At 44.2% G+C, this 22,676-nt stretch overlaps 1 protein-coding gene across 1 annotated transcript in view; it reads left to right on the top strand.

Moving 5' to 3' along the window:
* Positions 1–22,676, top strand: part of LOC126248836 (uncharacterized) — a 535,548-nt gene that overhangs the window by 237,116 nt on the left and 275,756 nt on the right. Inside the window, exon 9 of the mRNA XM_049950252.1 lies at positions 6,755–7,024. Coding sequence (XP_049806209.1) covers positions 6,755–7,024 — 270 coding nt within the window. The remainder of the gene's footprint in view (positions 1–6,754; positions 7,025–22,676) is intronic.

The raw sequence follows: 22,676 nt of genomic DNA on the forward strand, positions 1-22,676 counted from the left end.
CACACGCCCCACACCATTACAGAGCAACCACCAGCTTGTAAGCCGCGCGGCGTATCCGCGCGGTCTCAGGCGCGTTGTCACGGATCGGGCGGCTCACCCCGTCGAAGGTTCGAGTCCTCCCTCGAGCATGGATGTGTGTTGTCCTTAGCGTAAGTTACTTTAAGTTAGATTAAGTAGTGTGTAAGCTTAGGGACCGCTGACCTCAGCATTTTGGTCCCATAGAAATTACCACAAATTACCAAATTTCCAGCTTGCAGAATCCCCTGCTGAAACGCAGGGTCCATGGATTCATGAAGTTGTCTCCATACTCGTACACGTCCATCCGCTCGATACAATTTGAAACGAGGTTCGTCCGACCAGGCAACGTGTTTCCAATCATCAACAGTCCAATGTCGGTGGTGGCGAGCACAGGCGAGGTGTAAAGCTTTGTGTCATGCTGTCTTCAACGGTACAAGAATGAGCCTTCGGCTCCGAAAGCCCATATCGACGATGTTTCGTTGAATGGTTCGCACACTGACACTTGTTGATGGCCCAGCACTGAAATCTGCAGCAATTTGCGGAAGGCTTGCACTTCTGTCACGTTGAACGATTCTCTTCAGTCGTCGTTGGTCCCATTCTTGCAAGACATTTTTCCGGCCGCAGCGTTGGCGGAGATTTGATGTTTTACCGGATTCCTGATATTCACTGTACACTCGTGAAATGGTCATACGGGAAAATCCCCACTTCATCGCTACCTCGGAGATGCTGTGTCCCATCGCTCGTTCAGCGACTATAACACCACGTTCAAACTCACTTAAATCTTGATGACCTGCCATTGTAGCAGCAGTAACCGATCTAACAACTGCGCCAGACAGTTGTCTTATGCAGGCGTTGCCGACCGCAGTGTCGTATTCTGTCTGTTTACGTATCTCTGCATTTGGATACGCATGCCTGTACAAGTTTCTTTGGCACTTGAGTGTATTTCCAATAGATGCTCGCCTTCGTGCTGGCTCTTAGGACGGGCACATAGGCGAGACCAGGAAATTATACACGGTGTTAAAAAAGTCAGTATAAATTTTAAAACTTAATAAACCACGGAATAATGTGGTTGACACACATGCTTGGAATGACATGGGGTTCTATTAGAACAAAAAAAAAGTTCAAAAAATGTCCGACAGATGGCACTGGACAGCAAAACATCAGTGACTGTGCATGACAATCGTGTATAAAAGGAGCTGTAATGAGAGAGAGAATCAGATGCGCCAGCAGTCGCAGCATGTTGACGTTACCTGAAAAGGCGCTTTTAGTGAAGCTGTATTATCAGAATGGGGAATGTGCTAGTTCAGCGTTACGATCCTATCGCCATAGGAAGGGGATTCGAAGGGGTAAAGGTCCGTTGACAAACGCAGCTGTGGCGAGAATGATTTCGAAGTTCGAAGCCACGGGTTGTTTAGACTATAGACCCCGTAGTGGCCGACCGAGCACAAGGCGTAATGCTGCTGAGACAGCTCAGGAAGACATGGAGACTGTAGCGGGTTCGTCTATGCACGGGAAAGTCAGCGCTCGTGCAGTCGCACGTCGCACCGGCATTCCATACACTACTATTTGGTTGGCGTACTCTCCGATGCTATCCGTACAAAATCCATCGGCATCATGAACTGTTACCTGGTGATTTAGTGAAGTGGAGGGCATTTGCGGTGTGGGCGTTTCAAAAGATGGCGGAAGATGACGATTGGTTGAGTAACGTGTTGTGGACTGACGAAGCTCATTTCACGCTCCGAGGGTCTGTCAACGCCCACAACTGCAGAATTTGGGCTACCGAAAATCCTAGAACTGTCGTGGATACTCCATTGCACTACGAGAAAGTCACGGTATGGGTTGGATTTACCACATCTACCGTTATCGGGCCTTTTTTCTTCGATGAAATGGTTGATTATGGTTTTGTAATTGCTACCGTGAGGGGTGACAGGTACGCCGATATGTTACAAAATAGCATCATCCCCAGCCTGGCCGATAAACACCTGCTGGAATGTACGACGTTTATGCAGGATGGCTCTCCACCCCATATTGGTAGACGCATGAAAGATTTCTTGCGCGCGTCGTTTGGTGATGATCGTGTGCTCAGCCGCCACTTTCGTCATGCTTGGCCTCTCAGGTCCCCAGACTTCAGTCCGTGCGATTATTGGCTTTGGGGTTACCTGAAGTCGCAAGTGTATCGTGATCGACCGACATCTCTAGGGATACTGAAGGACAACATCCGACGCCAATGCCTCACCTTAACTCCGGACATGCTTTACAGTGCTGTTAACAACATTATTCCTCGACTACAGCTATTCTTGAGGAATGATGGTGGACATATTGAGCATTTCCTGTAAAGAACATCATCTTTGCTTTGTCTTGATGAGAGATTAAATTGGAAGAAACACATTGATGATCTGCTGAAACGTTTGAGTTCAGCTACTTATGCAATAAGGGTCATTGCAAATTTTGGTGATAAACATCTTCGTAAATTAGCTTACTACGACTATTTTCACTCATTGCTTGCGTATGGCATAATATTTTGGGGTAATTCATCACTGAGGAAAAAATATTTATTGCACAAAAGTGTGTAATCAGAATAATAGCTGGAGTCCACCCAAGATCATCCTGCAGACATTTATTTAAGGATCTTGGGATATTCACAGTAGCTTCTCAGTATATATACTCTTTTATGAAATTTGTTATTAACAACCAAAACCAATTCAAAAGTAATAGCATGAGAGGCACCCACATGCCTTGCTCATACTGTGGCATCAAGCAGTCAGGCCTGCAAGATGAGTGGTCTGCCAAGCGAGTGGATTCATTCTTAATTTATCGAGTAACATGAACTCTCGTACTCACAATTAAGTTACAAGTTATCCTCCTATATGATTAATACGCAACGGAAACACGCATCTGACTATCAGTAATTTACAGAACTCTGACTGTACACTACGCACTGGCAATACCACATTTTCTTTCTATTTTTATTTAACGGCTTTTGTCAACACGTGGCCACCGCACTGAATATGAATGGCGCACACATTATAAATTCGGGACATTATGACAACATACAATTCGAAGGAAAAGTCCACCAATCTTTTTCTTTTCACTATCTTATTTATTCCGATAAATTCTCTAACTTAAACACACAAATTCTATAACCTACAACAATAACACATGAGAAATTCCGCCCAGTGGGCATGGCTTTACATTGGTGAATCTCTATATTATGGTCTCGTAATTATTTAACGCTACAGTGCACTTTCTGGATAGGATGGTGGATCCTTTATTATTTCTCACACTTCGACTCTCACAATCATCATCACGAAACTATCCTCCAAACCGAGCAGTACAGAAGGAACAAGCATAACCCACTAATCTTTTGAAACTACCTTGCTACTCTCCCATGCAAACCACACATACCCAAATTACATGACATACACCACACTACGACATGAAATACAAAACACTAAATAGTCACAACATTATCACTTTCAGCTTTCCCACTTCAATTAGTATTTATCCCAGTTTCACACGACACTGCCCCACTTTGTAATTCTACTTTCCTACTATGAACTCTGGAGATATTTGCACGTCTTCCTGTGCAATGCAAGCTAAGTGGCGTTGCTGGATAGACGGCCGACTCACCTTGCTTCTCTCTCAGAGTTTGAATCTAGCGTAACACGGAATCATATCACGCAAAGTAATATTAAGAACGTATTCATCACACACGCGAGTCCTCAACTGATACCATGGACGAGTACTTCTCTTTATCTTTTGTCTCATACACAGTTTGAGACTCACACAGTACTCACCACGTGGAAGTACTCGTCTCTAATTTCAAGTCCTGCACACGCCATTTCTTAAATATTTCAACTGATGGTACACACGCTATTTCTTAAATATTTCAACTTATTGTACACACGCTAGTAATTCAGCTTAACTTAAGCACACGGAAGTACACTCCTGGAAATTGAAATAAGAACACCGTGAATTCATTGTCCCAGGAAGGGGAAACTTTATTGACACATTCCGGGGGTCAGATACATCACATGATCACACTGACAGAACCACAGGCACATAGACACAGGCAACAGAGCATGCACAATGTCGGCACTAGTACAGTGTATATCCACCTTTCGCAGCAATGCAGGCTGCTATTCTCCCATGGAGACGATCGTAGAGATGCTGGATGTAGTCCTGTGGAACGGCTTGCCATGCCATTTCCACCTGGCGCCTCAGTTGGACCAGCGTTCGCGCTGGACGTGCAGACCGCGTGAGACGACGCTTCATCCAGTCCCAAACATGCTCAATGGGGGACAGATCCGGAGATCTTGCTGGCCAGGGTAGTTGACTTACACCTTCTAGAGCACGTTGGGTGGCACGGGATACATGCGGACGTGCATTGTCCTGTTGGAACAGCAAGTTCTCTTGCCGGTCTAGGAATGGTAGAACGATGGGTTCGATGACGGTTTGGATGTACCGTGCACTATTCAGTGTCCCCTCGACGATCACCAGTGGTGTACGGCCAGTGTAGGAGATCGCTCCCCACACCATGATGCCGGGTGTTGGCCCTGTGTGCCTCGGTCGTATGCAGTCCTGATTGTGGCGCTCACCTGCACGGTGCCAAACACGCATACGACCATCATTGGCACCAAGGCAGAAGCGACTCTCATCGCTGAAGACGACACGTCTCCATTCGTCCCTCCATTCACGCCTGTCGCGACACCACTGGAGGCGGGCTGCACGATGTTGGGGCGTGAGCGGAAGACGGCCTAACGGTGTGCGGGACCGTAGCCCAGCTTCATGGAGACGGTTGCGAATGGTCCTCGCCGATACCCCAGGAGCAACAGTGTCCCTAATTTGCTGGGAAGTGGCGGTGCGGTCCCCTACGGCACTGCGTAGGATCCTACGGTCTTGGCGTGCATCCGTGCGTCGCTGCGGTCCGGTCCCAGGTCGACGGGCACGTGCACCTTCCGCCGACCACTGGCGACAACATCGATGTACTGTGGAGACCTCACGCCCCACGTGTTGAGCAATTCGGCGGTACGTCCACCCGGCCTCCCGCATGCCCACTATACGCTCTCGCTCAAAGTCCGTCAACTGCACATACGGTTCACGTCAACGCTGTCGCGGCATGCTACCAGTGTTAAAGACTGCGATGGAGCTCCGTATGCCACGGCAAACTGGCTGACACTGACGGCGGCGGTGCACAAATGCTGCGCAGCTAACGCAATTCGACGGCCAACACCGCGGTTCCTGGTGTGTCCGCTGTGCCGTGCATGTGATCATTGCTTGTACAGCCCTCTCGCAGTGTCCGGAGCTAGTATGGTGGGTCTGACACACCGGTGTCAATGTGTTCTTTTTTCCATTTCCAGGAGTGTATTTCAACTTATTGCTACACGTGGTTTCATTGTGACCGTTGGTCACTTCCGAAGATTACTACAATCCCATTAATATTACCTGCCTGACATTTAATTCTCCCCACAAAAGTTCCTGAAATAGAGAAATTATTATTTCAAACTACTCTTAAATATTCCACATGCATACCATGTCTCCACTCTTTTGTCATTACGGAGCACAACTAAAACAGGTCTTAACAGCACAAGATCCAGCGGCAGAGTGCTGAAACATGGCCATTCTTTAGGTCATCTCGCACCTCTGTCGAGGTGGGGGAAGACCATGCTACCGAATTGGTCAGCCACATTTCAGGCGCTCAAAGCTCAGGTAAATTTAATCTCTTTGGTCCCACCAAAGGTGGCCAAAGGATCGTCTCAAAGATGATCATATATTCACATTCACTATCTGCGGTTAGCAGACGACCATACATTCATTCATTTCACAGATCTCACCAAACTGGATGTAGGGATTTACTTTGTGGGAGTGCGCATGTGATCAATTAAATAAATAAATTGTCATTCTTTCCCACACTGTTATCTGGCTTCGCTGTATTAATTGAAATTGAGTTAGTTTTACAAAAAAATGTGTTGTTCTGACAAGAATACTGAAGTATGTTGTACCTATTTTCAATGTCGGGCGGTACTGTACCCTTTCAAGCAGTGTGCATAACTACAATACTAGGAGAAAAAATGATCTTCACTATTCAAGATTAAATCTAACTCTGGCACAGAAAGGGGTGAATTATACTGCCACTAAAGTCTTTGGTCACTTACCAAATAGTATCAAAAGTCTGACAGATAACCAACAAGTATTTAAGAAGAAATTAAAAGAATTTCTGAATGACAACTCCTTCTACTCCATAGAGGAATTTTTAGATATAAATTAAGAAAAAAAGAAAAAAACACAAACAAAAAAATATTAAAAATTAAAAAAAAACAAAAAATAAAAAGTTGTTATATTAACTTAATTATGTTGTTAAATTAACTTAATTATGTCATGTATTGGAAAATTTGACTCGTTCCACATCATTACGAAATATCGTATTCATGATCCATGGAACTAGTATTAATCTAATCTAATCTAATCTTACTTTGTCATGCTAATTATTGCTATTCTGATCAGATGAAGCGCCATCTGTCGGACATTTTTTGAACTTTTGTATTTTTTTTTTTGTTTCTAATTAAACCCCATATCATTCCAAGCATGTGTGTCAATTTGTACCTCTCTGTCTACATTATTCTGTGATTTATTCAGTTTTCAAATTTATACTGACTTTTTGAACACCCGGCATTTTGCACTGTGATTATTACCTTCTAAAATCCTTCTAAAGTGGGGTAATCTCGCTTTGTCGCAGGCCAGTGTGAAGACGGGCTGTTCACGTTCGAGAAGGTGACGGGCCACTTCCTGCGGAGCGCTCAGCAGGTGGGGCTGGCGATGGCCGCCTCGCCGGGCATAACGCTGCAGTGCGGCGCAAAGTGCCTGGAGGCGGGCTCCGACTGCCCCGCCTTCAGCCTCGACTACAACGCCATGAAGTGCTTCAAGCTGGACCGCAACACTCAGGGCCGCGGCAGCGACCTCTCGCCCAGGGAGGGGCAGAGCTACTTCGAGAAAATCTGCCTCAGAGGTCAGTTCTCGCATTGTGTCAGCTTGCTACGAGGGTCACTCCAAAAGAAATGCATACTATTTTTGTAAAAATACAGTTTTCATTCTGCATGTGTGAAGGTTTTACAGTGTGTAGATACATCCTTCCCGTTTGTTTTCAATCTTAGTTCAACCTGTTCCCGTGAGTGGCGCCGTCACAGCATGTCTTCAAGATGGCTGCTACACTTGACGTTCGTCAGAAGTAACGTGCTGTCATAGAATTCCTGTGCTGTGAAAACGAGACTGTGGGAAACATCCACAAGAGGTTAAAAAAGGTGTATGGAGATGCTGCTGTCGATCGCAGTACAGTTAGTCGGTGTGCAAGCAGGTTACGTGATGAAAGCTGGCACGGCAATATTGAGGATTGTCCTCGCAGCGGCAGGCTTTGTACTGCACACACTCCAGACAATGTGCAGAGAGTTAACGAATTGGTGACTGCTGACAGACGCATCACAGTGAACGAATTGTCATGCTACGTTGGGATAGGGGGAAGGAAGTGTTTGCAGAATAATGAAAGTGTTGGCATTAAAAAAGGTTTGTGCCAGGTAGGTTCCCAGGATGTTGACAGAGGCTCACAAAGTAACAGGAAAAACAGTATTCAGCGAACTTTTGGAACAATACGAGAATGGTGGAGATGAATTTCTTGGAAGAATTGTGAGAGGTGATGAAACATGGCTCCATTATTTTTCACCAGAGACGAAGAGGCAATCAATGGAGTGGCATCATGCAAATTCACCCAAGAAAAAAAAATTCAAAACCACACCTTCTGCTGGAAAAGTTATGGCTACGGTGTTTTTCGATTCCTAATGACTCTTGCTTGTGGACATCATGCCAAGTGGAACCACCATAAATTCTGATACATATGTGACTACACTGAAGAAACTTCAAGCTCGACTGAGTCGTGTTCGACCACATCAGCAAAAGCAGGATGTTTTGGTGTTGCACGACAATGCACGACCACATGTCAGTCAAAAAACCATGGAAGCGATCACAAAAACTCGGATGGATAAGACTGAAACACCTGCCTTACTGTCCTGACCTAGCTCCATATGACTCTTCGGGAAACTGAAAGACTCTCTTCGTGGAACAAGGTTTGAAGATGATGACTCCATTGTGCACGCTGCCAAACAGTGGCTCCAACAGGTTGGTCCAGAATTTTACAGTGCGGGTATACAGGCGCTGGTTCCAAGATGGCGTAAGGCAGTTGAGAGGGATGGAAATTATGTGGAGAAATGAAAATATTGTTCCTAAAGGATGTATCTACACACAGTAAACCTTTCAAACATGTAGAATAAAAAATGGATTAAAAAATAGTGTGCATTTCTTTTGGAGTGTCCCTCGTATATTTTGGCACTGGGAGCGGAATTTTTTATTCAGTTTAATATTCTGACTAGTCTGCTGCGGCCGGCCACGAATTCTTCCCCTGTGCCAATTTCTTCATTTCAGAGTCTCAGAGCAGCACTTGCAACATATGTCCTTATTTATTTGTTGTATGTATTCCAATCTCTGTATTCCTATACAGTTTTTATCCTATACAGCTCCCTCTAGTACCGTGGAAATTAATCCCTGATATCTTAACATATGTCCTATCACCCTCTCCCTTCTTATTGTAAGTGTTTTCCATATGTTCGTTTCTTCACCATTTCTACAAAGGACCGTCTCATTCCTCACCTAATTTTCAACAGTCTTCTGTAGCACCACCTCTAAATGCCACGATTCTCTTCTGTTCCAGTTGTTGATAGAAATTTCGTGAAAAGATCTCGTCCTAACGAGACACGACTTTTTTTTAACCACTGCTAACCAAAGTCGTGTATCGTATACATGACACACTCTCTACAATTTCGTGATGAGACAAAATGAGTTCCTTTCTTTGAATGTTTTCGATGCCCTCCGTAAACTGTTTCTGGTAAGGAACCCATACCGTCCAGCATTACCCAGATGTGGCTGGACAAACGTAAAACAGGCAGTCTCTTTAGTATATTTTCTGCATATTCTACGTGTCCCTAGGAATTCTGTTGCATCAGCAACATTTAATTTTGGGTGATTTATACTGTAACCGAAATTTAAGGAATTTTTTTACTATTCATGTGGACGACTTCATTCTTTCCATACGCTCGTTATTTCACCATTTATACAAAGAACCTTCTAATTCATCACCTAACTCTCAACATTCTTCTGTACCACGATTCTCTTCTGTTCCAATTTTTGGCAGAAATTTCGTGAAACGATCTCGCCGCAACGAGAAACGACTTCGTTTTAACCACAGTCACCCAAAATGGTGTATCATATCCATGACACACTCCCCCCATTTCGCGATAATACAAAATGAGCTTCCCTTCTTCGAATTTTTTCGATGTCCTCCGTAAGTCGCATCTGGTAAGGATCTCATACCATCCACCAATATCCACAAGTGGATGGACAAACGCAATGCAGGCAGTCTCTTTCCTGCACAATCTATGTGCCCCTAGGAATTCAACTGAACCTGCAACATTTGAATTTGGGTGATTTATAGTGTAACTGAAATTTAAAGAATTGTTTAGTACTCATGTGGACGACTTCATTCTTTTGATTGTTGAGTGTCAACTGACACTTTTCGCACCATGCACATATCTTGCCTAAATCATCTCTTAATTCATTTTAATATTTTGATGTTAAATCAAACTGTAGATAGCAGCATCATCTGCAAAAAATCCAAGAGCGCTGCTTAGATTGTCTCCAAAACCGTTTGTATTGATGAAGAACGGTAGAGGACCTGTAACATATCCTTGGGAAAGCCCAGATAAACGTTGATTTGAGTAGGAGACTTCCTGTCGGGACAAGAAATCACCTTAGTAGTGGGACAAAGTTCGTATGGCCCCACTCTCCATTGTTGCCAAATTTATTCATGATGGCGACGATGGATATGGCAATGTCACAATGACATCATGGTGGAAAGTCCAAATTTTGGAGAGAAAATAGGACAATTGGGCTACCTCCACTAACCTAATCCCCTCCTCTCCTCTCTCCCTGCCCCTCCCCCAGAAAACCCCAGAAAATGGCGGTAAGTTCAAATTAAATTCCAGCTGCACAATGCAACACACCAAGACTACATCCACTAACCTAAGAAAATGGCGGGAAAATAGGTCATTTGCGCTACCTCCAGTAACCTATGTCGTCCGACCGCCACCTCTTCCTAGAAATTGGTGGGGAATGGACTCAGCCTGTGCTGGGCTGCTGGATGGGATGGACGTAAGCTTTTATTTTGCATGCAGTGTTTACTTAAACAATTTGAATCACTAGCTCCATCCAGTGTGTCCACCATGAGGTCTGGAGCCCAACTAACCTAGTACACAGTACTGCCACCAGAGGATGCTGTCTTCCCTTCTGTGACATAATCCTAGATGGCAGTCTGGGGGCAAAATTGGCGGTAAAAGGACTGAACCTGCTCTGGGCTGCTGTAGATAGGAAGGAGTGTACTTTATTTATTTTGGAACAGTTTATTTAGGGACGGATTTCACGTAGTTTATTTGTTACACCGATACAAAACACTTGCACTGACATGCTTGGTGTCTCAGTAAATAGTCTACAGACCGGCAAACTAATCGTAAATCATCGAAATAATGCAGTACACTGATGTACAGACATGCAAACAACTCGTAAATTGTCAAAATAATGCATGTATAATGCTCTGCAAACATGCTTGCTAACTGTAAACTGTTGAAATAATCCATTGAACGCTCTAGAGAACTGCAAACTACTCGTAAATCACCGAAATAATGCAGTACACCAATATGCAGAGTCGCAAACAATTCGTAAATTGTCAAAATAATGCATGTAAAAGGCTCTCCAAACACGCTTGCTAACCGTCAACTTTCGAAATCAAGCATTTCACAGCCTGCACACCTGTTCACAATATAATGCAACAGACACAAAGCTGGCCGCGGTGGCCGTGCGGTTCTAGGCGCTGCAGTCCGGAACCGCGGGACTGCTACGGTCGCAGGTTCGAATCCTGCGTTGGGCATGGATGTGTATGATATCCTTAGGTTAGTTAGGTTTAAGTAGTTCTAAGTTCTAGGGGACTGGTGACCTAAGATGTTAAGTCCCATAGTGCTCAGAGCCATTTTTTTTTTTTGAACAGACACGAAAACAACTCGTAAATTGTCAAAAGATAAAGCATGTGTAATGCTATGCAAACATGCTCACAGTGCTTAAACAACCGAAAATAATGCAGTGTACAAACACTCATTGCATGTAAAACACACTTTCGAACTATCGTGAACTGCGAAGTATCAGCGAACTACCCCCTGCAGAACTTTAAGGCACACGCCCCAGGCGGTGCCCTCACGCCTGTCCGATATGTGAGACACCTCTGTACCACGCACGCAAGTTTACTGTTGCTGACGTGATACCTCTCTTTCTGTAGATACTGATGTCACAGATCGCACTCTAGAAATCTGTTCCAATGATTCCCAGAATAGCACAGGGTGCATTGTTCCTAGTAATCCTAACAGGACATGTGAGCTGCGTCTAAACATGCAGGCGTTTACCTCCCGTGTGGCTGAAGCATCACCATGAAATGATTATGTGGCCATTCACCATCTAAAAGATTCTCAATGTCATACAGACATCACATGGCTACATAAATAAAGGCCAAGTAGACCTCTCGGAAATTGGTAAAGTGCTGCAGAAATAGTTAATGGTCGCTTTTGTAGGAACTTTCATGGTCTCAGTTTGGCTGCATGGAAATTCTTGTCCTAACAAAACCTGTTTACGAAGACATACCAGAATCACGCCGAATGCATTCCTCCTGCTGGTCCTAACATGGCACCCTGTCCATCACGTGTTACCCTTCCTGGAAATCGTTAAATGATTCTTTCAACAAACATCTCCAAAATGACAACGTTCTCACCACTATGTAGAGGCTCCTATGTCCCAGCACAAAGGATGTCTTGCGAATGAATGGGTCATTCTGATGGACTCTTACTGAATTTACCCACCAAATTACTGTTGCTGCCACTGTGGAAGCACTGTCTGCCTTTTTCTTTCTACAGATGAGACTTTTAGATGCAAAAACTATTTTGTACAGATTGCCATATTGCACTGACAGCTAAACCCTGCAAAATTGGCCTACAGATCATCAAATACACCCCATGCACTCACTGTGCTGCTGCGCAGCGCCGACAGAGGAAATTGCCACCTTAAACACGGCCCATGACCGCAGCCACAGAAGTGTGTATCAGCCAGAGAGGGGTCAGCCAGCCGTGGATGACCCCTTACCCCAGGAGGATCTGAGTAGTAGGAGTTCAAACGCTGTCAATACTGTCAGCGCAAACACACATCGCACTGAATCAGTTTACATTCTTATTATGCATAATGTAGGCCTGAAGAGGTATTATGAAGCCTAAGTCTATTTTTCGCTTTCAGATGTTTAGTGCCTTTTATGGAAGAATACATGTAGGAAAAATGTCACAAAGCAAAGCAAACTATGATACTTAAATAAAGGTCCACTACTATAGCATCAGTGAGGGCGACTCATGTCACTCTACCCCCCAACAACGTCAAGGTCAAAACTTTCCTTCTGAGGATCCTTGAAATTGATGTCTCGTTTCACTGACCGCCATTTGAAATACAGTCTAAGGAAGGGGAAAAAGGAAAGAAACGACACACCATGCTATACACCATGAAGGAATTATCTTAATGGGGAGATTTATGATTTATTCAAGAGAAAGAGCTTCACAGATTGAGTAAGTCAGTAACGCATTGGTCTACTCTAGCCCTTACACAAGCAGTTATTCGACTTGGCATTGATTTATAGAGTAGCTGATATTCTCCTGAGAAATATTGTGCCAAATTTTGTCCAATTGCGGCATTAGATCGTCAGAATCTCGAGCTGGCTGTAGGGCCCTGCCCATAATGCTCCATACGTTCTCAACTGGGGAGAAATCTGGCGACCTTGCTGGCCGAAGTAGGATTTGGGAAGCATGAAGACAAGTGGTAGAACCTCTCGCTGTGTACGGCCACGGGGGGGCCGCACCGCACAATAACCCTGGTTTCGGTGTGGGGCGGCGGTGGGGTGAGTGGACTTTTATAGCCTGTTGTGGGGTTGTGTACCACTGAGGGCTACGGCGGGGACGAAGCCTCTCCATCGTTTCTAGGTCCCCAGTTCCATACAATACAATACAAGTATCTTCTCAGGCTTACATACAGCAGATATGTAATGCTTGTTCACTTTACTGGTTACTGCCTTACCAGTACATTCCCTTAACGGATACACTGAGATGTTTATCCAAACTGTAGTACATTGAACTCGAGGTATGTACCCCTGTGTAGTGGTAATGGAACTTGCCAATATCCTTTTATCAGGTCACTACGGGATAATATGCTGGCTTCCCCAAACTTCCACAGAAACTCCTCAAGAGCTTCTGGTCGATCGTTCTGAGGTTCTATGGTCTTATTCATATCTCTAGTGTCTAACGTTTTCGTCACAGAGACATTCTTTTTAGTCACATACACTTATGGATTACAATATTTGCTTGTCATCCTTTCAATGATTTGATAATTAATCATGTTAGAATTTCCCTTTCTACAGAATCCCTTTTTCTTAATGTTATTGGTTAAGGTTTTAGTTTAAACAGCTGATAGAGTTTGATTTTGAACTTCAAATGGTCATCTTGCATCCGTCTGAGTTTGTTTGAAAACATATTCATACACTTCAAAAGCAACTTCTCTAACTATTCTTTTCCACTTTTCTCAATTACTTCAGCCCTTATCTCATTGTATGATTTTTAAAGTAGTTTTCTGACCACTGCTTCCTTTCTGTGAAGTAATTTCATTCTTCTTGGCTTTAACATTCATGTGTCACTTTCAAGTACCATCTAACCGGTGCTTCTACGTGAGGACTAAATCTATTTGCCATCTTTATCTTATTCTTCCTACGATTCGCCTTCACAGTCATATTTGTCTCCTCAGAGTCTATGACAGCAGCATGTTTAATAACAGATCTGTTCCTATGATAAAACCAACAGAGTTCTGGTACCACCATAGCACTAACCTCCAATACTCTGTAGGATTTTCATTTCTAGCAACACTTGTCACATTACTATTTCACTCTTAACTCTAATGCCACATAACAACTTTAACCCCCTGTACTGGTAACTCTGTTACTTTCTCTTTGTCTATTATTTGCTCGTAAAGTCTGCCTACTGTGATGCATAATTTGCTTCCTTTCTCAGTGGCCCTACAGCCTCAACATCATTAACGCCAACATTTGTTATATGCTGATAATATTCTGTACTTTCGGTCTGATTTTCTTCAAAAAGGGCTTCCCTCACATTTCCGAACTCGTTTCTAACCATCTGTTTAATTGCCTGAAAATACTTGAGTTCTTGGCCAGACCTTATCCAAACTCCACTTCAGTTCTCCAGCTCAGAACTACCTCTCTCAGCTTGTCTCTCGTCCCTCCTGTTAATGTTTTCTTCACCAATAGCATTACATTGTCTGCTACCATAAAGATATAAACCACCTTATTTCCAACCATGACTTTCTCGTCTTGGAATGCCAGATGTCGCATTCTGCTTTGATTTATTTTGTTATTGACTCCAGTGCTTTGCTCAGTTGGAAACCCCTTATCCCTATTGATTAACTTATCATAACACGAATTTCAGTTGTTTCTGAGAAGATGCAGTCCCAAAAATGATCTATAGTAGCCAAGATTTTCGTTTGCTGGTAATTCTTTTTTGTCTATAGATGTAGTGTTCTGGTATTGCAGACCTGTTGGTCTGCAGTAAGCGGGTGTGGTGCTCATGTTCCTTAAATCGAAATTCTATTGTGCAGATCTTTTGTCCAATAAAAGTTTTTTCTACATTCGCATGGAACTTGGTATACCTCACATTTTGAGACACAAGTCATCTTCCACTGTCCCTAATAAAGCTTATCTTTTGGCTGGCGGGCTGAAAACTGGCGTTATGTGTTTTTTTTTGCAGTAGTCTGCCTATTTTTAGCGATATATTGCCAACAAACGGCATGAAAGGGTTTTTCTTCTCTTCTTCTTCCGTGTTTTATGCCTCCGTGTCTTTCTTTGGGCTCTTGTGTCATAGGGTTATCTGAATCTGTCGGTTGCTGTATCAATTCTCGTGGGAGACGGATTCCAGGTGCCATAGCTCTGCTGTCAGACTTTGTTCTAATGAAGTGGAGTACGCTCTGTGTACTAAAGTGTTGAGCACACTGTTCTTCTGTGACGGACCGGGTTTCCCCTGAACTAGGACTTCAAAAAAAAAGGAAGTTAGCAATCTTTTCCCATTCCCATGGTAAACTGAATGATGTCATGGATGGAATTCAGATGTTCTGAGTATTTCTGTAGTTTTTTGGGTCCCTTTGGCCAGATGACAAAATTGTCGTTGACATACCGAAAGAAACAATCATGTTTCCGTTGCTCTGTCGTCGAAGTGCTCCATGAACAAATTTGCTGCAACTGGCGAGAATGGCTGCCCATGGCTATGTCATCAGACTGCTCACAGTATTACCAACTGAAAATAAAATAGATCGATGCCAGAACATGTCTAAATAGCTGTGTCATCTTAGGGCTGAACTTCTCATTGATTAGTTTAATGGAAATTTCCAATGGGATTCGACTGAAAAGTGGGACAACATCAAAGCTGACCACAATGTCAGACTCCTGCAACCATAGCTCCTTCAGCCGACTGATAAATCCACCGAATTTCATATGTGATGTGTACACTTGAGGGCCCAACAGACAAGCCAGATGCTTCAGCAGAGGTTTTGTTGGTGCCCCAGTGTTGCTCACTACTGGGCAAGTGCCTCCCTTGTGGGTTTCTGGTAGGCCATGCAATCTGGTTGGTACAGAAGTGTGCTGCCGAAGTGATTTGACGACGTTGTCAGTGAGTAACCCACTCTTTAACAGAGCAGAGGTGCTTCACTGCACTTTCTTGGTTGGATATGCTGCTATTTTCTTATATGTTGGATCATCCAGAATCTCTAGCTTTTTCCGCTCATAGTCATTACATTGGAGGAGAACTGTGGCATTGCCCTTATCGGCTGGGAGGACAAAGATTTCTTTGTCTTCTCTGAGGGTACAAAGTCCTGTTCTTTCTCCTATAGAGATATTGCTTTGTGGTAGAGCCAAGTTGGTGAGAATTCTATAGGTTTCCCAACGAGTTTCCTCTGGTACTCTTTGGATAGCCTGTTCCACAGCACTTACAATCTTGGCTGTAGGGAGAACAGTCTGCAATAGCAAAACACTGCATTGAAAATGGACATAAAATGAATTACCGGCAAACGAAAGTCCTGACTACCACCGATAAATTTTCAGACTGCATTTTCAAAGCAGCAATTTAAATCTGTGTGACTGATAATTTAATCAAAAAGGACATGGGCTTCCAACTGAGCAAGGTATGAGAGCCAATACTAAGCTCAATCAAAGCAGAAGAAGGCATCTGGACGCAAAACGCGACAGGAAAAGAGAGTGGAAGGCAACTGAGACTCTCTCGCCACCCACCACTATTGTAGCCACACGCTACCCCCCCCCTCCCCCCCCCCCCCTCACCACCAAGCATGGTGCGGGGCGGGACAGGGATGCCTGAACGCTGCTGGACCAGCAGGTATAAATAACGTCAGCATGAAGCAGACAAGTTATTCCATTAGCACCATCCGATGATGGCAGATATCATGGACCTTCGATCACTGGATCCAGAAATATATCTGAGAACCTGGGAAGCAGCATGTACGCTGGGAGAGCTTCAGATCACATACTGTCTTCAGTTCTTCAGTTTTCTCTCTAGGAATCGCTATCAATTTTTCCTGTACATGTGTCGTTAGTTTGACCACTACTACTCCAATTAGATCTTCTTCACTTACTGGATTGTCAAGACATAAACTCTTTTCAAAAAAGATTTGGGAAAATCTTTGTAGTTATCATACCTGCTATTTGACAAATTTCTCCCCAGTAACGTGCAATTTCTTGCGTTACTCTGAGTACTATTCGACCAATATTTATCCAAGAACATTTTGACAAACTCCTCATATAACTGTCATGTATCTCCTGATCTCGTTCCTCAAGCTAGAGAGTCATTTCAATCTCACTGGCGACACAATATATTTTCCTTCTGTCGTCTCTGTGTTCTGTTAACACTCCATTAAACTGCTTGATAAAGGCTACTTGATATAATTTTCCAGTAGCAGCAAAACTGTGAAAAGCACATACATACAAATAGTGGTCTTCATTCACAATATTTCCACTACTGGCATATGCTGCCACCACACTTTTTTATCTTTGAATTTAACTTCTTCTTCACATTTTCAGCAGTGAGACTAGTTTCTATGCTATTAAAGTCACTGCTCTTGTGCTGAATACTGTCTAATTTCTCAAATATCTCCTTTGTATTAGTGAACACAATATCATGAACAGAACCAGCTTTAACAGATACTGGCAGTGTAGACTGAACATGTTCACTTTTGCTTATTATTTTGTCCATAATCAGCTAATTAATTATTCATTTCAGAGGCTGTCCTTTTCAATTCTCACAAGGTAACATTCCTAGGTGCGCATAAACCATCCTTATGACACTTGGTGGGTATGTAGCGGGGTCAAAGTAATGCAATACATAGTCTTTGTTTTTGCCCAGTTTCACTTTCACAGTTTCACACCCTGAATGATAATTTGGCATATCAGGATTAAAAGGATCTTAGAAACATGAAATATAAAAAATTGTGTTTAATATAAAAGGTGACATGTAACTGATGTTCCTGAAAACATATAAGGAACCTTTGGAATAATTTGAAATTTTGCAAAATACCTCACCATCATTAATTCTGAAAAATGAAAACTTTTGTTATGACATAAATAAAAAGAGCTTTCACGTCCATCCATCCATGTGTACTGAAACTGGTTTCTAAAATTCCAGTTTTGGAAAATAAGCTTTACACAAAGTGCTACTGGAGTATTTTCAACACTCACAATAATTATTACTCTAATTCTTTGTTCTAAATTTTTTGTTTTATGTTTTAGACTATTATTTTTCGTTTTAAATTCATGCTTTTTTTGTTAACTGTTTCAAATATGTGTATTTTGTGATCTGAAAATAATAAGTAACTCTATATTATGATACAAAATCAATACAATAATGATAATCTGTAAAGAAGTGCTTAAAAACACAAGGTTTTTTTAGACCACGCACATACACTCCTGGAAATGGAAAAAAGAACACATTGACACCGGTGTGTCAGACCCACCATACTTGCTCCGGACACTGCCAGAGGGCTGTACAAGCAATGATCACACGCACGGCACAGCGGACACACCAGGAACCGCGGTGTTGGCCGTCGAATGGCGCTAGCTGCGCAGCATTTGTGCACCGCCGCCGTCAGTGTCAGCCAGTTTGCCGTGGCATACGGAGCTCCATCGCAGTCTTTAACACTGGTAGCATGCCGCGACAGCGTGGACGTGAACCGTATGTGCAGTTGACGGACTTTGAGCGAGGGCGTATAGTGGGCATGCGGGAGGCCGGGTGGACGTACCGCCGAATTGCTCAACACGTGGGGCGTGAGGTCTCCACAGTACATCGATGTTGTCGCCAGTGGTCGGCGGAAGGTGCACGTGCCCGTCGACCTGGGACCGGACGTCAGCGACGCACGGATGCACGCCAAGACCGTAGGATCCTACGCAGTGCCGTAGGGGACCGCACCGCCACTTCCCAGCAAATTAGGGACACTGTTGCTCCTGGGGTATCGGCGAGGACCATTCGCAACCGTCTCCATGAGGCTGGGCTACGGTCCCGCACACCGTTAGGCCGTCTTCCGCTCACGCCCCAACATCGTGCAGCCCGCCTCCAGTGGTGTCGCGACAGGCGTGAATGGAGGGACGAATGGAGACGTGTCGTCTTCAGCGATGAGAGTCGCTTCTGCCTTGGTGCCAATGATGGTCGTATGCGTGTTTGGCGCCGTGCAGGTGAGCGCCACAATCAGGACTGCATACGACCGAGGCACACAGGGCCAACACCCGGCATCATGGTGTGGGGAGCGATCTCCTACACTGGCCGTACACCACTGGTGATCGTCGAGGGGACACTGAATAGTGCACGGTACATCCAAACCGTCATCGAACCCATCGTTCTACCATTCCTAGACCGGCAAGGGAACTTGCTGTTCCAACAGGACAATGCACGTCCGCATGTATCCCGTGCCACTCAACGTGCTCTAGAAGGTGTAAGTCAACTACCCTGGCCAGCAAGATCTCCGGATCTGTTCCCCATTGAGCATGTTTGGGACTGGATGAAGCGTCGTCTCACGCGGTCTGCACGTCCAGCACGAACGCTGGTCCAACTGAGGCGCCAGGTGGAAATGGCATGGCAAGCCGTTCCACAGGACTACATCCAGCATCTCTACGATCGTCTCCATGGGAGAATAGCAGCCTGCATTGCTGCGAAAGGTGGATATACAGTGTACTAGTGCCGACATTGTGCATGCTCTGTTGCCTGTGTCTATGTGCCTGTGGTTCTGTCAGTGTGATCATGTGATGTATCTGACCCCAGGAATGTGTCAATAAAGTTTCCCCTTCCTGGGACAATGAATTCACGGTGTTCTTATTTAAATTTCCAGGAGTGTATAATGAACGAAATTTCTTCTCATAATACACACGACAGACAGCACACTGTAAAGCAAAATTCAGCAGGATCCTCAAATTGTGTCTGGCTTTCTAAGTAACCTCACTTGTACTAGGCAAATATTCAGTACATTCGAAAATTGTGGTGGAGAGAATTGATTATATGCCAGTGAGCACAGCTTGATTATATTGTTTCTCAAGTGGAGGTTGACATCGTAATTATTCAACAGAACTGGTTCTGAAAATCTGCTCACGAAGTTCTTCCAACATCGAAAGCCATATACATCTAGCGCCTGTACCCATGCCATTGAGCCTTTTGGGATTACCAGAGAACAAATTCCTTGTCCTTAGGTACGACTATCAATGCGGTTCTTTCACACTGACCATGACGAGAATCTAGCAATACAGATTTTTCTCACGTACTGGAAAATAAATCGTCTGTGAAATATCTTTCATGTCGTCAGACGCTCGTTTATCAGATTTTGATGCTATCAGAAAGAACAATTGGAGCTTCAAAAATAGATTCTCAAATTCTCGGTTTCTTTTATAACCAAGAAAAGTGTGTGAAAAAAACGTTTGAGCTTCATACCTGAGGACAAGGAAATTGTTCGTCTGCTGATCCCAAAAGGCTCGATGGGACAGGTACAGCCATCGAATGTATATGGCTTTCGAAGTTGGAAGAACTCCATGAAAATATTTTTAGATCTAGATCTGTTGAATTCTTGTGATGTCAGTCTCCACCAGAAAAATAGTAACAGTACTAGCACATGATCAGTTTTCTTCACCAAGGTTTTCCATTGTATTGAATATTTGCCTGGAACAAGTCAGGCTATTTAGGAGGCTGCCAGCCACAATTTGAGAATCCTACCATATTCTGTTTTATAAGGTGTGTGTATTATGTGAAGAAATTCCGTTCATTGTATGTACGGTACATGATCTAAAAAACGTATTTTAACCATTTCTTTAGAGATTATCAATATTGCAATCATTTTGTATCATAATAATGAGTTATTTATTATTTTCAATTAACAAGCTACACACACGTGTACAGTAAACTAAGAAAACGAAAAGACACGAAATTAAAACGAAAAATAACGATTTAAGACAAAAAACCAAAATAAGTAGAATAAATAATTAGAATAATAATTAATGTTTAGATATTTTAATTAGGTATATTAAAAATTCATCTACAGCACATTGTGTACAGCTTATTTTCTATTCCAGCAGCACATTGTGTACAGCTTATTTTCGAAAAATGGTGTTTCAAAAACCAATTTCATTACACATGGATGGATGTGGCATAAAAGCTTCTTTCATCTATGCTATTCAAAAGTTTTCATTTTTCAAAATTAGTTAATGGTAGAGGTATTTTGAAAAATTTCGAATTATTACAAAAATGGATTATGCAGTTTCCCAAAATGTTTATTACATTTCAACCTCTATATGAAACGCATTTTTTTATGTTTCGTGTTTTCGAAGATTCCTCTAAACCTAATATGCCAAATTATTTTTCAGGGTGTGTTTTACTGCTTAAAAGTGAAATTGTTCAAAAACAAAAACAAAATGCGTATTGCATTACTTTAGACTCTCTACATACCTGCCAAATTTCATCTAGGTCGTTTATTTACACCTGGGAATGTTCCCCTGTCAGTCTCCTCACTGAAAGTACACTCCTGGAAATTGAAATAAGAACACCGTGAATTCATTGTCCCAGGAAGGGGAAACTTTATTGACACATTCCTGGGGTCAGATACATCACATGATCACACTGACAGAACCACAGGCACATAGACACAGGCAACAGAGCATGCACAATGTCGGCACTAGTACAGTGTATATCCACCTTTCGCAGCAATGCAGGCTGCTATTCTCCCATGGAGACGATCGTAGAGATGCTGGATGTAGTCCTGTGGAACGGCTTGCCATGCCATTTCCACCTGGCGCCTCAGTTGGACCAGCGTTCGTGCTGGACGTGCAGACCGCGTGAGACGACGCTTCATCCAGTCCCAAACATGCTCAATGGGGGACAGATCCGGAGATCTTGCTGGCCAGGGTAGTTGACTTACACCTTCTAGAGCACGTTGGGTGGCACGGGATACATGCGGACGTGCATTGTCCTGTTGGAACAGCAAGTTCCCTTGCCGGTCTAGGAATGGTAGAACGATGGGTTCGATGACGGTTTGGATGTACCGTGCACTATTCAGTGTCCCCTCGACGATCACCAGTGGTGTACGGCCAGTGTAGGAGATCGCTCCCCACACCATGATGCCGGGTGTTGGCCCTGTGTGCCTCGGTCGTATGCAGTCCTGATTGTGGCGCTCACCTGCACGGCGCCAAACACGCATACGACCATCATTGGCACCAAGGCAGAAGCGACTCTCATCGCTGAAGACGACACGTCTCCATTCGTACCTCCATTCACGCCTGTCGCGACACCACTGGAGGCGGGCTGCACGATGTTGGGGCGTGAGCGGAAGACGGCCTAACGGTGTGCGGGACCGTAGCCCAGCTTCATGGAGACGGTTGCGAATGGTCCTCGCCGATACCCCAGGAGCAGCAGTGTCCCTAATTTGCTGGGAAGTGGCGGTGCGGTCCCCTACGGCACTGCGTAGGATCCTACGGTCTTGGCGTGCATCCGTGCGTCGCTGCGGTCCGGTCCCAGGTCGACGGGCACGTGCACCTTCCGCCGACCACTGGCGACAACATCGATGTACTGTGGAGACCTCACGCCCCACGTGTTGAGCAATTCGGCGGTACGTCCACCCGGCCTCCCGCATGCCCACTATACGCCCTCGCTCAAAGTCCGTCAACTGCACATACGGTTCACGTCCCCGCTGTCGCGGCATGCTACCAGTGTTAAAGACTGCGATGGAGCTCCGTATGCCACGGCAAACTGGCTGACACTGACGGCGGCGGTGCACAAATGCTGCGCAGCTAGCGCCATTCGACGGCCAACACCCCGGTTCCTGGTGTGTCCGCTGTGCCGTGCGTGTGATCATTGCTTGTACAGCCCTCTCGCAGTGTCCGGAGCAAGTATGGT

The sequence above is a fragment of the Schistocerca nitens genome, chromosome 3 (assembly GCF_023898315.1).
Source record: "Schistocerca nitens isolate TAMUIC-IGC-003100 chromosome 3, iqSchNite1.1, whole genome shotgun sequence".
Lineage (NCBI taxonomy): Eukaryota > Metazoa > Arthropoda > Insecta > Orthoptera > Acrididae > Schistocerca > Schistocerca nitens.